General features: G+C 47.3%; 1 protein-coding gene across 2 annotated transcripts in view; it reads left to right on the forward strand.

Moving 5' to 3' along the window:
• The first annotated feature begins 2461 nt into the window (after window positions 1–2461).
• The window catches only part of MSANTD2 (Myb/SANT DNA binding domain containing 2), a 42535-nt gene continuing 27596 nt past the window's right edge, over window positions 2462–17400 (forward strand). The window contains exon 1 of one of the 2 annotated variants that reach the window (XM_090027758.1): window positions 2462–3065. In XM_090027758.1, the coding sequence (XP_089883884.1) occupies window positions 2547–3065 (519 nt within the window). In that variant the 5' untranslated portion in view covers window positions 2462–2546. The remainder of the gene's footprint in view (window positions 3066–17400) is intronic. The other variant, XM_090027759.1, reaches the window with a different exon arrangement.

Here is a 17400-nt window from a genome sequence, read left to right on the forward strand (position 1 = left end):
AACTACTTCAGACCGTTGCAAGTGGAAAGCTGCCATGAAGCAGAGCCTACATCGCTTGAAGATGGAGAGGGTCAATGATGAGCTACAGAAGAGGTGTCAGAAGCAGGCAAAGCAAAACGGTACTCAGCATGCCAGTTGAAGCTCAACCAAGTTTGTATGCCAACTTGCCAGAGGGTCTGCCTGTCGTACATTGGACTCCTCAGAGGGGATCCCGGTTTTCTCAGTTTAAAAACTGCAAATTCTCTGATTAAAACCATGCAAATTCTCTGATTAAAAACCCCAGAATCCATATCTTTCCATGATTATGAATTATATATAGTGGTGTTTCATTTTATATATCAGATGATTCATATATATATATTACTTGATTGGTGGGGGGAGGGTTCATGGAAAATCAGAGCTCCCTCTCCCCCTTTTGTTCACCAGGATGTGGACCCAGGTGCGGCTGCCCCCCCCCCCCCCGCTTTGCGGCACTGAGCAGTCTTGATATGCCAGTGCCCTGCCCATGCCACTGCCCCTCACTCCTGACTTACAGGCCCCTGCACCCTGCTGGTGTCCCTCACTCCCCACCCACAGACCCCCTGCCCCAGCTGCCACCTGTGGGAAGTGACAGCTGCTGTGGCAGAATGAGTACAGAGCCTGACTCCCCCTACCCCGAGGACAGCAAGGCTGAAGCAGAGCCTGTGGGCGGTGGGGTGGGGGGCAGGTGTAGGTTCCCTGCTGCAGGCTTGGGGCTCCTGGCACCACTGCCCTTCCCCAGGGGCCTCTGCAGCCCAGCAGGTGGGACCTGGCATGGCAGGGCAGAGCAGGACCAGGTAGCTTGTTGCCACCACAGGAGCTCTGCACCACCATGACGAGGCACCCCGTCTACCCAGCAGCAGTGAGGGACACAACCCCATGCTGCCACTCCTGCTGCTGCTGAGCGGGCAGGGGGCACCTCACCATGGTGACGCTTAGGTCCCAGTGGTGGCAAAAAGCTTCCCTACCGGGTCCCTCTCTGCCCTGCCACACCAGGCCCTGAAGACGCCAGGAGGAGGGCAGCAGGGTGGGGAGCCCTAGTCCATAGTGGACCGCCCATACCTGCCCCTGTGCACAAATCTGGGTGGCACATGCCCCCCATGCTGCCCCAGGAATGCACACAGTGGCAGGGAGCCAGCTCCCTCCCCTCCCACCCAGACGAGCCACCCACTGCCCCATCTCACTCCCTGCCCAGGCCCTGTGGCTGTGCATTCTGGCCCCAGCCCTGCCCACCTCCCTCCCCCCTCACTATAGGGGCCAGACACACCTTTGGGAGCTACTCTCCAGGCTGTCTGGGGGTCGTGTGCATGCATTTGTACACGGCACCCCCTCCCTGGCCGCCCTCCTCCCACTCACCCAGCCCCTTGCAGGCTGCAACTCTGCCAGCCTGCAAGGAGAAAGCCACCATTTTCTGCATTTTTCTCCTTTCAAGGAGAAAATCTGGGTTTTTCTCCTTCAAATAAGAATATTTGGGTTTTATCATGTTTCATAGTTTCATAGTTTCTAGGGTCGGAAGGGACCTGAGCAGATCATCTAGTCCGACCCCCTGCCATGGCAGGAAAGAATACTGGGGTCAAATGACCCCAGCAAGATGTTCATCTATGGCAAACAGAAAATCCAGATCCCTGCTCCTCAGTCACTCAAGCAGCTGTGGTGGTACCCTGTAACCTACCAAGGGCACAACCCCATGGTCTCCTCATGGCTGCCAATGAATGAATGAATGAGTTCACTGCTGTTTGCATGCCAGGTGGATGCATAGAACATGCCACTTCTCAGTTTCACATTCCCTTTTACTTATTGCATATTGCTACATTGTTTTGGTTAAAGCAGGTGGATTACCATTTCTTAACAGAAAACCAGTGTGTGTATGTGTGCCTGAAGAAGCCGGGAAATCCCCAGATCAGGAAGCCCCGGTTTTATGCATGTGGTTTTGATGTCACCGTTATGTCAGCTCCTGGGGTCAAATGAGCAGCTTCTCAAGGAAGGTAAATGTTAAGAGATAAGAGGCAAATGAATCTATTTGAATGAATTGCCCCCATGCTCGTGTATGAGCTTGGCCTGAGAATGACCACTTTTGCAAATGAAACAAAGCAGGCTGGCAGTCCTTTCCTCCATGCTTGTAAGAGAGTTAAAAAACGCCAGAAAATCATGTCAAGCTGCACATCAAGGCGTCCGGCGCCAGGACTTGCCGGCTCGACATCTGCCAGGGCAGCCCCTGCCACCGCCCGGCCGGGACAGACCAGCCCAAGGACCGGAGCGCAACCCAGACCTGGTCCGGAGCCGGCCCTGGGGGCGGGACTGCCCGGCGCCACCTGCCCCGCCTCCCCGCCGGGCCGCTCCCCCCGGGCCGGGCCAGGCCGGGGCCGGGGCTGGGGTCGGCACGTGGGCGCAGGGTCACTGCCCGGGAGGGGGAGGGGGATCCCCACGGCAGCTCCCACCGTCGCGCCCCCCAGCGCCGCAGCCGCCACCGCTGCCGGAAGCCCCTCCCAGCGCGCGTCACTTCCGCCCGCTCGCTCGGCAGCTCCAATATGGCGGCGTCCTGTGGCTCCTCGCAGCTCGCGGCCGCCGAGTCGCCGCTGAAGATCCCCAAGATGGAGGTGCTGTCGCCGGGCTCGCCGGGCGCGCTCAGTGACGGCAACCCCAGCCTCTCGGACCCCTCCACGCCCAGTGGCGCCTCCCCGCTGGGCCCGGGCGGGCCGGGCTGCGCCGCCGCCGCCGCGGGGGCCGGGGCGGGGGGCGGCGGCGCGGGCGGGCTGGGGGGCCGCGGCGGGGCCTCGCCCTCCGTCTCCTTCTCGCCCGGGGGCGCCGCCGCCGCCGCCGCGGCCGCCGCCTGCCGGGGCATGTCGTGGACGCCGGCCGAGACCAACGCGTTGATCGCCGTGTGGGGCAACGAGCGGCTGGTGGAGGCGCGGTACCAGCAGCTGGAGGGCGCCGGCACCGTGTTCGGCAGCAAGGCCCCCGGGCCCGCCATGTACGAGCGCGTCTCCCGGGCGCTGGCCGAGCTGGGCTACGAGCGGACCCCGTCGCAGTGCCGCGAGCGTATCAAGGTAGCGCCGGGCGGGGGATGGCGGGGGGCGGGTCGGGACATCGCGACCTCTCTGCCACCCCTGATGCCGCCGTGGGGCCCCTCAGGCTGTGGAAGGCTGCTAATGCGGCGGCCCAGGCCATCACGGCTGTGCAGGGCTTCAGTGCTGTGTCTGAGCCATCCCTGGGCCCATCTACGGGGCCCTGCTAACTGGTGCTTCCCAGGATGATCAAATCCCACTGGGAAAGAGAGTTTGCAATGTATTTGGGTCACTTGGCTGCGTGGGCTCCAGTCACCCCCTGCGCTGGAGTTGGTGTAGTTATGCTAGGGATGATGCTAGGGATGTTCTGGTGTTAGGCTATTGGTGATCACTTCTTTGACGTGAAATGCAGTTCTGCTTTTTAGCTCTTATCTGAGCTTTGGGTTTTCTTAAGTGCATTACTTCCACAGGACGTTCTCATCTTGCTTGGCAGTCTGTGGTGGGCATTTATGAATCAGATACCAGGAATCTGGAATCTTACCTCAATTTTCAATATCTAAATCTTGCTGCACAGGAAGGCTCATGCTGACTAGTTATCCTGTAAGATTTTTAGTCAGATAAATAATATGATGGAAGACTCTGGGTTCTTTTTATGTATTTTGGTTTCCAGTGACATATAAGACCAAGCAGTGTAGAGGGGTGCAACCACTGAGGTTTTAGTTTGTGACAGGTCATAGGATCATAGAAAATTACGGTTGGAAAGGACCTCAGGAGGTTGCATTGAATCCAACCCCCTGCTCAAAGCAGGACCATCCCCAACTAGATCATCCTAGACAAAGCTTTGTCTAGCCAGGTCTTAAAAACCTCCGAAGGTGGAGATCCCGCCACCTTTCCGGGTAACCTGTTCCGGTGTTTTACCACCCTCCTGAAAGTTTTTCTTAATATCTAATTAGGGGTCATTCTCGTTCTTAAGCTTTATGAGTTTGCTGCTCCTTTCTTTCAGGTTAAATAGGTACAGCAGTTAAGGTTCCTGTAGAGGTAAGAACTTTTCTGCTTGGATGTCCTGCTAGAATGTATCATGATTCATGAATAGTAGAAAGCTTTTTAATAACTGAGGTGTTCTAAATATAGCAAACATCTACTACTTAAAAAAGGTTTCCCTATTACTAATTCTGTTTGTTTTCATGGACTGAAAAGTCCAGTCTTCCAAATCTTATAATTCACTTCAGAAAGTCTAGGCTTTTCTGAATGGACTCTTCTACATCTACTTCTCTTAAAAGGTGGGGATTCTGTTTGGAATGCAAATCTTCTAACCTGTTATAATGTGAATAAGTTAGTTATTAAGGAGGAAATTCTGCTATTGTCCTTTGTTAATATGTTGTTGCTGGGGAGTGGGATAATTAATGATCTGTTTCTGGGTTTCCTTTCAAACTATTAAATATAATAATGCTAGCAACCCAAACTGTATTTCTAAGTGGATGCATTTCCCTGACGTGGTGACTTTTTTCTTCAGTTTATACAAAGTAAGCTTTTAAGATTCTTTTCAGTGGTGGCCTTGTGTGTAATTCATTAGACTGCTGTACTGTTTCTATAGTATAATCACTTAAACATATATATGATGGGAGTGTTTGAGAATACTGTATTACTATGAGTGTCAAGTGTATTGCTGTGCATCTGAGTTGTGAGAGAGAGACTTAAGTTGTCTTCCATTAAAAGGAATGAAGAAAGCATTGTTTGTTGAACACCAAACTCAGGTTCTATTGTATATACGTATATTTGGCTGCTTAGTCTGAGCTGCTGCTTGTCCTTTTTTTGTACTGCCCGGCACATTTCTGTAAAAGCCACAGGCATGCTCTGCTCTTCAACGAAGTAATTTCTGTTTATACTTGAAATGTAGCAAAATGCTTCTCATTAAAAGATTTGGTGCCTCTATGCTTCCACTTGCTTTTAATTGATACTCTGCAAAACCTCTTTGAATCCCTTGTGTTTGGGCATCTTCCACGGTTTTCCTCCTTGAATTAACTAAGCTTCCAGGAAACTTGTTCTTACTGCAGGTTTTTCTGTGTGGTGGAAAAATGAATGAGTCTTTACTAGAGGTGCATTGTGTGCCCCCAGTGCTTAAAACCATTGACAGTTCTAGTTGTCTTGGATGGGAGGGGAAACTTTCTCCAAAGTCTGTAGACAATTGTTAGGTTAATGCAACTATAATTGTAACAGGCACTGGACTAAATGTTATATAAGAACTCTTAGCAGGTTTTTGACAAATTTTTCATGTTTAGCATGGCTGAGAGCTAAGCATTTGACTTTGGATGGGACTTCATTTGAGTAGTTCACAAGGAGTAGTCACCAAATTGCTTTCCTACTATTGGCACATTTAATAAATCTATCATAACGTGTACCTGTGTTGACTCTTCTTAGTTTTTTGCTTGGGAGACTTTCTTGTGAAGCTGAAGAGGTTAAACAGAACTTTGTTCAACTTGATTATTTCAGGAAAGCAAAGAATATGAATTGGTTACATTATTTCATTTTTGCATATAATGGTGCCTAAGCATCATGCTTAAATTTATATCTTGCTGACTGTAGCAGCATTATTTTGCATTTCTGTCAGAAGTTTGTTGCTCTAAAATTGTCTGTCAATGAGTGATGCACCTGTAATTGCCTGTGTAGATTGTTCTAATTGATACTTGAATTAAGTCTAGTATTTCTGTTTCACACTCTTGTCTCAGTGGTACTCATTGATCGAGCATTCCTCAGCAAGTCCATTTTGTATAGGATGCTCCAGGTGTGCTCAATTCTTGACCCATGGGTGAAATCCAGCCCACGGAGTCAAGGCATCTGGCCTGTGGGATTCCACACACATTCTCGGAAGTTTGGCAACATAGGAGCAGTAGCATGGGCTCCACCTGCCCCATGTGCTGGATCTGGCCCACAGATGGACCAGGCATCTTCCATCCAACCTGCAGGGTGAAAAGGTTGAGCACCACTGGAATAGGCCAAAACAGGCAAGTGAAGAATAGTAGTTAAATTATTGTTATGTGCTGTCTACTTATTTATGAGGTTAACTCTTTAATTTTCCAGCGTTCTTCTTAAATCTTTAACATGTTCCATTGACAGTTTTTTAATGTTACAGTACACCACATATCAGAGAGATTAAGTAACAGTATGATCTTGTGTATATCCTGGAGGTCTGTTATAAAAATCTTCAGTACAGTCATCTGATGAACTGAAGAATGCATCTTTCTGTGCCATTCAAAATTGGATTAGACTCTCAGTTTAGCATCACCCTGCTATTTAGCAAGTAGTGTCTAATACTGGGATTTTTCAAAGGAGCCAAGAACTAGTCTTGATGCAGGAATTACCAGCCTGAATTCTACGGCTTATGATTATTCAGAAGACAAAGTAGATAATCAAAGTACTAGATAATCAAAGTAGCTACTTCCAGCCATGAATTTCTAATTCCCATGGAATTTAAGTAAGAATTGCATTCCTTGTTTCTCTAAAAATCTCATTTTAGATAATTTTTCTATAGGTCATTGCTTTAAGTCACCTTTAAGATATGGTCAAGAAAGGCAAGCAGCATACTCTTAAAAAGAAGAACTGCATACGTCATATTCTGCTACCACTGGAACTGCATAGGTCATCTTCTGGTACCAGTTGTCTGAACATGAGATTAAAGGCTGATAAACAAGTGGTTCAGTTGTATTTCATCTTGTATATTGTAGTTGAGTTGGAGTGATCTTGTAATGAGGATAGTCCAGGAAATGTACAAGGCAAGGATGAATTGTGCCTGAAATCTTGTCAGACATCTTTCTCAATTATGTAGGTGGTTCAGTAAGATATCACAAAAAAAAGAAATCCTCTTGCTGCTTTACATATTGTCAGCTATAGCTTTAGTACATTCTGTCTTTCCACAAATGTTATAAGACCTATTAACCTCCTGGTTCCCCCTTGATGTTCATTTTTTTTTTTAATTAAAGGAACTGTGGGGAGCGTTTAAATATAAATTATGCCTTCAAATATTCAGGATCCCGCTTACACTTTGAATGCTTTAAAATACTCATTCCCTGGCATCTGTAGAACCTTAACTTCCTCCCTAACTAATTTAGTCCTCTTCTCTGCTGAATAATTTTTTTCCATTTCTCCAATTTTATCAAATATGTGCATTCTATCCTAATTTGAACCGGATGTTAAACAAAGTCCTGGTTCAAACTTTGCTTTTAACATCTGCATATGCTTTTCTCCACATACACAGAGCTGGCCTGGTGTCTGGAAATAAGACTGCTGTTCAGTTTGGCTATCCTAGGAAGTCTGTCTTAGATTTAGAGATTTACACAGAATTGTTCCAAGAATTATTGCAATTTTTTCCCCCAAAAGAGATGTGTTGAATCAGACTTTGTAGATGATAGGGGTTCTCTTAACCAGTCAATATCAACATTTTTTTAAATGGGATTTTTTTATTTAATTAAAAAAAAAATCTGATTTTAATCTTATTTTATGGTTTTTTTGTTAGGTTTATTTTTTTAAAGCTCTAATCTTAAATTAAAAATATCTTTAATATGTTAAAGCTCAAAGATATCTAAGTGGAATAGGAATTATAACTTTTAATTTATATACTATATGAGACAATATATTCATGTAACCTTTTTAGAAAAGTTATTTAAGTAGGTCACAACAGGCCATGAACTATATTAGGGGCACAATCTTATGGGGTTCCCAGAGGCTTCTCTATAGATTAGTAGAGATTAAAGAAAACCATTCTACCTCTCTATGCTTCAGTTTAGAAGCATGAAGCATCTCTGTGATGCTTAGTTTCAGTTTTCAAACTGTGGTTTTGCGTCTCCAGAGAAAACATCTTTGTTAACGGCAGTATATGGAGATAAGAGAGAACAGACCTGTTTACTTGCCCATCAGCCCTGTTGTTTCTCTGCAAGTTTGTGTGCACAGAGTCAAGTCCCTTACCTCTCTAAAAGTGCAGAGTTTCAAGAAGTTAAATGAATAGAGGATTATTGGGGACGGGGTCAATCTGGGCAAGGAGGAGGAGTCTGGAGATGAATGCAAGGAGGGAGGGGCACTAGAAACAAAAGAGAATAATTTTGAGCAGAGTATTCCAGACATTTTGAGGGAAAAGTTTCTGAGTATAGCTTCTTTATTGATTTGAGTTCTAGTGAGGGGAATGGTGTGGTAGAAGGGAAAACCTATCATGGTAGCAGGCTTGCCAGGCCATAATAGACCCTGTTTGGAAATATTTTAATGAAGATTATATCAAACAGCAAGAATGCACTTTTTGTAAAAAACATTGATTAAATAGAGGCTTCCTGCCCAGTGATTTAAATAATGATTTAAACCTATTTCATTTAAATCAAATCCACCCTGCTCAGAGCTACTCAGTTTCCACATTTGTAGGATTCCAAACTTTTTTTCTGACCCTTTGTCTTTTCCTTACTCTGTCATACCACTTTAAAGTTGTTTCCTTACATCTGCTATTACTTGCCCAGCAACAGTGTCTACTGCTTATTCCTAGACACCTTAATTGCTTGAGGTCTTATCATTCTTATTAACAGAATTGTTTGCTAAGATGCATGTAGTCTTTGCTTTGCTTCTGTTACTTTTTGCCATGCATATGCATAGATGAAAAATTACTAGGTAGAGAAGCTTGGAATAGCAGCTTATACCCTTTGTGTAATGTCATTAGTGCTAGGTTTTGAATTTTGAGCATTATCAAAACATAAAAATGAAAAACCCAAGAAACTCTAACTGAAGAGTGTACTGGATTTTTTTTTAAAATATTTTTCAAACAGGTTTTTTAAAAACCAGTTTCTCCTCAAACGCTTTGTCTCCACAAAAGAGAAATTGCTTATGCTTTGGACAGTAACTTGTGTAGTTGCTTATATTTATAAACACACTTTAGTATGAATTTGTTTGTTTTTAGGAATCTTAACTTCCCCTAATATAGCTAGCTTATTTTCAGACAAATCTGAGTTTCCATTTCAACACTTTTACAAATCTGAGGAGGGAATTCATTTGAACAGTATTTTTGACAAAAAAATACGATGGGGTATGTGAACTGAAACTTTGAGATCAAAGGGGTACACTTGTTAAAAAAGGTTGAAAACCCCTGTTCTAGGTCAAATATAGCAGATGCCTATACTTCACAAAGTGTGGTATAGATTTTTACTAATTTTCAGGCATCGTCAACAAACATCTTATTTTTAATTTATAAGTAGGGGGTTTGTTTTTAGGAATCTTAACTTCCCCTAATATAGCTAGCTTATTTTCAGACAAATCTGAGTTTCCATTTCAACACTTTTACAAATCTGAGGAGGGAATTCATTTGAACTCTAAAAAAATAAGTTAATGTTTGTCCTTATCTTCAGCTAGTGTAAAACAATGAAGATGTTGATGGTACATCCACTGTTGTTCTAGGTCAGGGGTTGTCAACCTGGGGGTATGCATACTCCTAAGAATACTTAAATAGGTCATAGGGGGTACACGCAGAGACAGAGTGTGCCCTGGGGCGTGGCGGCGCATTTGCCTTTTACCTTCCCCTCATTTGCATTTGTCTTCCCCCAGCGCATTTGCCTTTTACCTGGGCAAGGGGAAGGGCATGCTGGCCCCACACAGCACATTGTGGTACCTCCTTGTCCCCGCCTGTCTGAATGGCAGGGGGAAGGGTGGGTTGTGCCCACCCCCGACTGTGCTTGACTAGCTAGGCTCAAGGCCCGTCAGCAGCCTGTGGAGCCATGGCCACCCATAGGAAAGTCGGGTGGTACATGGCCAAGCGGGATGGTGGCTGCCATGTGCGAGGCCCCCCCCAGTGTCGCTGCTATGTGCTCCCCTGGGAGGGCACCTGGATCAGCATGTAGGGCAGGGCAGGCTGTGGGCTGGGGCCAGGGCAGCACTGGGCTGTTCTCAGCAGAGATGTTGGCCTATGCTGGGAAGGGGTTGGTGGGCTATGGCAAATTTTGGGGTAGCTGCAGCCCCTGCCATAGCACAGTCCGCCCTGCCCCCCCCCCTCCACTGGGAAGAGCCCACCACAGTGCAAGAGAGAGTGAGGTGGGGCAAATCATTCACCCCTGCCCCTGGCCCGCTCCCTCCTGCACTGTGGGGGTTGTCCCTTGACCCAGCCAGGCCAGGGCCCCATTCACAAATGCGCTAATCAACACCCCCCCCCCCCCCCCCCCCCCAGTATTTTTTTCTTTTTCCCTTCACCTATGTAGCGCCTGCCCCACTCCCTCCCTTACCACGGGGGCCTCTATCTGCCCCACTTAAAAACAAAAAAATACGATGGGGTATGTGAACTGAAACTTTGAGATCAAAGGGGTACACTTGTTAAAAAAGGTTGAAAACCCCTGTTCTAGGTCAAATATAGCAGATGCCTATACTTCACAAAGTGTGGTATAGATTTTTACTAATTTTCAGGCATCGTCAACAAACATCTTATTTTTAATTTATAAGTAGGGGGTCTGCTGAACTCAAGGTGGTTGCCAGCTGATTTTGCAGGCAGACCATGGGCCTGGCAGCCATTTTCATGGGTCACGTGCAGCACCCTGCCCCCCACACTTATGGCTGAGAAACCTCAGTAGTCCTGCACCTCTTCACAGATTGTCAGGTGGCCTGAAACCGCTGCTTGCTTAATAACATGTCAATTAATGCTTTCCACAGGCTTAATCCCCTGATTAAGCCCACGGAAGCCATTAATTGATACATTATTAAACTAGCTAAGCATATAATTAAGGTCTAAAATGAAATATATTAAAATAAAGCAATGCACACTATGAATTGCAAGTAATATCAACTAGATGCACTTTATTAAAGGACTTTATAAAAAGAACTTACCTTGAAACAGGCAGTTCATTATGTGTATTAAACGCAAGCATGCTGTACCCGGCTGCAGTCACTGGAGACCTCTGTCTCTGTAGGGTGAGCACTTGTCCATATACTGAGATGGCATGCTTATCATCCACTGAGTTCATTGGAATGGTGATGCAGCATTTTGCCAGGGCATCAAGGTGTGGAAACTGATCAGGGACAGAGTATCAGAACACGGGCACAGGCATCTGGCACTCTTTGATGAAGTTCACATAAGCAACATGTTCATTGTCATGCTCTTTTCCCCTATCCTGGGATTGCTTGCAGTAGCTGAGGGTCAAAACTTGGTAAAGGCACCTGGTTGGGGTTCAAAATGCAAATCTCACTAAGGAAGGGTGCAGCTGGTTTTCTGAATGGCAGTGACAGTGATGGGTCATACTTGACTACTGGTTCAGGTTCACAGCTCTTGCCTGGAACAGGTCCCTTCTGCACTGGTTTTCATGGGGACAGCTTGATGGTTCTTGTGATGTCCTGTCTTCACCCAAGCTTATTAATCTATCAGTTTACAGTGTGCGTTGTGGATCACAGCCTGCTGGCCTTCAAACCACGTCACGAGCTCCATGACGCAGGTGATAGAGACATTTGTGGCTGACAATATCTTGAATTTTGCATCTCCGTAAGAGATTTCGAAGCTTGAGCAAACACTGTGTGCTGGGTGTGATTTTTTTTCAGCTTGCGCTCAAACTGGTGGTAGTGCTGCATGTGCTTGACATGGTAACAGGCCGCATTGAACCACAGGTTCCACTGTTTGAGCACAGTCCCTGGTGGCAGCAGCACAGTTGCATGTGAGTCCCCACTTGGACTGGCGACAGATTGTCTGTACCAGACCATATGGCCTGGACAGTAGTTGAAGTACTTTCTTGGAAGAAGACCCCAGGCTGTCCACCTTGGAGAACTGTGTGCGTCAGATGTCACTTATTAGGGACAGAGTGTGCACATTGCAGGTGACATGAACAGTGTTGGGCAGCATTCCTTGGAGCACATTGGAGAAACAATACCATGTACACATGCAAGGCTCAGACAAGAATGCTGGGAACTTGTTAAAGTCTGTGCCCTAGCTGACAATTACCTTCACAATAGTTTGGGACATGATAGAAAAATTGACAGATGTCTGGTGGACCGGCTTTGTTTGAAACACAGGCAGGTCCCATTCGGTCCAGCTCCCTAGTACAAATAAAATGTGAGGCATGTAGTTATCTTGAGGGTCAGTGGCTTCACCTATAATGGAGAAGGACTGATACTCTGCCAAGGCAGCCTTTGTGGATTGTGCGTGTGAAGCAGTCACTGTAGGGAGATAGTCTTAAGGTCAGGTTACCTTGTGATCTTTTCTGTGATTAAACTAAATAGATTTAAATGCTTTAATCTTTTCAGTGTTTTCCAGGCCTTGGTCACTGTTGCAGAGGGCCACAGATTCCAACTCCTTGTTGGAGAACCATATGTACCTTTTGAGTATACGATAACAGTTCTTTCTATTGAAGTTTGTCGGATGGAGAATAATGCATCACCAGAGGATATGAGTTCATTATTATTTATTTATAGGGGTGCACTGATAAAGATTTTTTGGGCTGATACCAATGGCTTATTAACCAGTCATATCAACCAATACTGATCCAGTTACTAATATACAGCCCAGCAGCTTGGAGACAGGGTCTGGCTGGTAAGTCCAATGGAGGGAAGGGAAAGGAAGGAGGTTTCAGGGTGGGGGGAGGGGGGCAGATTGAGGCCTCCATGATGAGGGAGGGAGTGGGGCTAAGGCTGGCATTGCCCAGCTGGGGTAGGTGGGGTACAAGCCATAGCTCAGATGTGTGCCACATCTGTGCGGATTCATATGCCCCCTGGATCTGTGTGCAAGGCGAGGGTGGGCTACTGCTGTGCGTTTAAGGCTGGAGGCTGTGCTGGGCTATTCTTGGTGGGGGATACCAGGCCCAGGCTGCACTTGAGGCGGGTGGGCAGTAGTGCTGGGAGGAGGGGCTAGAGCCACCCCAAAATTCTTTATATAGCTCTGTCCCAGTGCTGCTGCCACCCACCCTAAGCACAGCCTGGGCCCTGCCCCACCAGCATCCCCCCCCCGACACACACACACACACACACACACACACACACACTCCCTGCCGGGAAGAGCCTGGTACCACCCAGAGCGCACAGCGGCAGCCTGCCCTCACCGTGTGCACAGATCAGCAGGGCGCATGCCCTCCATGCCTCCTCCAGGGGTGTGCAGCAGCAGGAACCGCTTCCCCTGGACAAGCCATGGCTCCATTCTTCATTTGCATGTGCACTCCCCCGCCCACCCTGGGCAGTGCCTGCCCCAGCTCCACTCCCTCCTTCACAGCTGGGTCTTGATCTGTCCCCCCACACACATTCCACAGACTTAATGGCTGGATGCTGCTCTCCAAGCTGCCAGGCTGCACTTCTGGCTGCATGCATGCTGCAGCTGTATGCGTGCATGCGGCATTTATCAGTGACATTATCGGCCACATCAGTCAAAAAAAGTCAGTTGCCAATAATGTCAATTTACCTTTTATCAGTGCCGATGCAATATGGACCAATGTATGGATGCACCTCTGTTTGTTTATGTATTTATTTTAACTCTGTCCTGTGCATCATATAGGATATTGTCGTATGTTAGGATATCCTATTCAAGGGTGTAGGGCTGAGAGTAGATTTTTTTTTTCCCCTCCTTCAGAACTTTTACTAAGCTACAGAGTACTGTGAGCATGGCTTTAACAGCTACAGATGTGAAAACATTGCACCTCAGTAGATGCAGTTTTCCTGGTAAACCCTCTGGTGTTAGAGCTATGTTGATAGTGCTTCTGTTGCCTCCACTTGTCATTCAGAAGGGTGGTGGAACTTTATTGCCTTTAAAAAGGCAGCCAAACTCACATAAACAAAAGCAAACTGACCCTATGCAATTTTTATATTCAAATTCGCTACAATAACTAGTTAATAGGTTTCATTTGCAGATTTTAAAGTTTTTTGGGGAAGGTTCAGACATGTGTAGTTGGAATAATTTCTTTCAGTAATGGAATTCTCCATATTTCCATGATCACAGTTGGTGTCATGTGCAAACTCTGGTATCAGATATGTCATTAATAGAGGATAACATCTTCCTGGCAGTACATGAGGTGTGAATAATGACCTTAGTTCTGTTGGCAGCTCTAGCTGGATTTGGTTACATTCAGGATCTTGGGTTAAACCCTTTTGGGTTAAATCCTTTCTCTGAAATCCCAGAGATTAACATTAATTAACTGATCTTCGAAAAGGTTCTATAATACTTTTTCTTTTGATCTCTGATCTCTGTTCAAAGCTACTAGTATAAATTGAGATGCTTGCAGTGTCATCAGCATGTTGATATTGTTGATTGCCATCTTTTCACCTTTTCTGCTGCCTGCAGTCGCATTATCTTCCTTGCGCTCATAGTTTATGATCTGAATGATGAGTGAGTTCCAAGTCAACCCAGATCAGGCACAGTTATGTTTTTTCATTTGAAAGGAGGACAGGAATGGATGTAAGCTACATCTGTATCGTCTGTTGAGTATTTCTGCTTGTTTTAACAAATGTCAGGCGGCCCCATGGCATAACTGGATGCATCAGTGCTTCTGAATTCTTAATAATGTTGGCCCAGAGATTTTTGCCTTATTGCTGCTAGCTGAGAAATTTGACCTCATGTACTTTTTGTTACTTTACCTTGGAATATTGTGCAGATTGTCTCTAATTTGTCCCCTTTGCTGATGCTGATTGTCACTGGTGGTTTTAAGGACTGTTCTTCTGTAATCTGCAAATGAATTGTTAATAGGTGAAAGCTTTGGGAAAGACCCCTCCTTACCCCACATAGTTCTTAAGAATCTGTACAATTAGCCTATCTTGCATGGAATGAAAGATCTTTCTGCTAGTGTAGTTGGTGAAGCTTTAATACGTTGATGTGAAATATAGATTCCCCTTTTCTTCCACGGGCTACGTGTTCTGAATTGACCTAGATCTGTCTAAAGCTTGTTATTGTGGTATTGGAGAGTTCCCTGTTCCAGATTTAGGCAGATTTGAGTATTCCAGGCTTCCCTTGGTACCAGCCCAATGGACTATGTTATTGGCTGAAATCTTTCTTCTGTTACTTCATTTTTTTCCATTGGTGTCTTAACACCCAAATGGCCTAATGCCATCAAATTACTGTCAGGCATGACACTAAAAGTCCATGCCAGATTTCTGTGGTGTCTGACTAAGTCAGGTCTTATTCTCTTAGCTGCACAAGTGAGGCTCTTTGCCTAAATTATGCACTTACCCTATCAGTGTCCTTTTTCTGGAGTCTTCTGAGGCCTCTGGATCACATTCTCCTTGCAGCATTATTTAGATTAGTGTTTCTCAATCTTTTAAGTAGTAAGTACCCCCTAATTTCTGAAAATTTTACTAAGTACCTGAACACTCAATTTTCCAGGGGATTTTATATTTACAGACTAACATGTGCCATATTTTGGAAGACGGACTGTGTATATAAGGCTGTGATATGACAGATGTCTGATCTGATGTGGGTAGGGGTGCCACCTTTTACACCAGGGGTGCACAACTCAAGTGTACCTGAGCTAGAGGTGATGTTGGCCAAAGCTAGGAGGGCTGAACCTAGTGCCGTGCACCAAATTATTACTGGGGACTTTAAAGCGCTGCACAATGCACAGCGCACCAAATTTTTTTGCCGTAGTTTTGAGAGGAGGAAGGGGCAAGAGAGAGTTTTGGGGTCCTCATGTACCCCCAGGGGTATGCATACCACAGGTTGAGAAACTATGATTTAGATCAGAGGTGTCCAGCCTTTTTGAATGTGGGGCTGAATCATGAACTTTTTATCACCCAGTGGACCAGTGAGCCATTCAGACACCCTCTGAGAGACCCTGCCTGTGTAGCCCTCCTGCACCTGCCTGTTACTGCAAGGTTCATGGTAGGTGCTGGTGGGCAGGGGCAGGAGGGACCCATTCTGCATCCAGCCAGCTACTGCCCAAGAGACTGAAGGGGAGAAATAAATAGCTCCACATCTCCATCCCCCGAGTAGCGCAGCCCCATGAACCGGTGCTGCTTGAGGGGAGCTGGAGCAATGCAGCCGCTCCACCACAGCCCCTCACCCGCCTGCCCGCATAGTCCTGCTCACTGTGGTGCCCAGCTGCCTGCGCACACAGCCCCGGTGGCCTCAGCACTGTGAGCCTGGAATGTGGGGTCTGGCAAACACTGGCTCCCGCCGCCTCCCCTGCAGAGGTCACACCGGGGGACCCCACCTGCCGAGGCCCACCCCCGTGCTGGCTTCCCACATGCTGCTGGGGATGGGAGGAGGCCAGCCAAGTCTACACCAGCCAGCAGAAATGGTGGCAGAGCCATGTGCCGCTCGGGACTGACTGGTGCAGGCAGGGGGAAAATGCAGCTGAGCCCCTGCCACTCCAGCTGGGCTCATCCTGTCCCATCCTGAATGGCACACAGCTCTGCTGCCACTTCTGCTGGCAGTGCAGACCTGGCCAGGCTCCTCCTGTCCCCAGCAGCTTGTGGGAAGCCGGCTTCAGCTGCATGCTGCTCTGGATGGGACGGAGCCAGCCGGGTCAGCACGGGCCAGGCAAAGCAGCATGCAGCTGAAGTCGGATCCTCACAAGCTGCTGGGGACGGGAGGAGCCCGGCTGGGTCTGCAGCAGCCAGCAGAAGTGGTGGCGGAGCTGTGTGCCACTTGGGACGGGACGAGCCAGGCTGAAGCGGCAGGGGCTCAGCTGCATTTTTCCCCTACCTGCATCGGTCAGCCCTGAGTGGGACATGGCTCTGCTGCCGCTTCTGCTGGCTGGTGCTGACCCGGCAGGCCTCCTCCCGTTCCCAGCAGCACGTGGGAAGCTGACTTCAGCTGTGTGCTGCTCTGGATGGGACAGACCCACCCGGGTCGGCACCAGCCAGCAGAGGCAGCAGCGGAGCCATGTGCTGCTCAGGACTGACTGTCGCAGGTAGGGGGAAGTGCAGTTGAGCCCCTGCCGTTCTGGCTGGGCTCATCCTGTCCCAAGAGGCACATGGCTACTCCCCTTCCCACACGCACTACGTCAGGAACGTCAAGCTGATGCAGTGCGTGTGGGAACCTTGTCCCTTCCCCAGCCCTTCAGCAGCCGTTAGGAAGCTGCTGAGAGGTTGGGAGAGGGTTAAGGGGTGGGAACAAAAGTAAACCGTGTTTATTTTCATTTCCCATCGCAGCACTGCGGGCCACAGAAAATGCCTTGGTGGGCCGCCTGGCAGCCCACAGGCCGTATGTTGGACAAGTCTGATTTAGATTTATGGAACTGAGTAGGCCAGCAGTCTCCAACTTGTGCTGGACCCTGGGCAACAATTTTGAGCAAAAAATGGGCTGAGAGCTATGTTATAAATTGCTCTGCCTGCTGATGATCTCCTCCACATCCCTTTTTTTATTATTTTCTGCGGTTGAGAGTAACGTCCTGTGAGCTATGAATAGTGGTAAAGGTGCACCGATACATCGATCTGACATCAGATTGGCAGTGATATAAAGAAA

The sequence above is a fragment of the Crocodylus siamensis genome, chromosome 14 (assembly GCF_052110815.1).
Source record: "Crocodylus siamensis isolate JL-2025a chromosome 14, ASM5211081v1, whole genome shotgun sequence".
NCBI lineage: Eukaryota > Metazoa > Chordata > Crocodylia > Crocodylidae > Crocodylus > Crocodylus siamensis.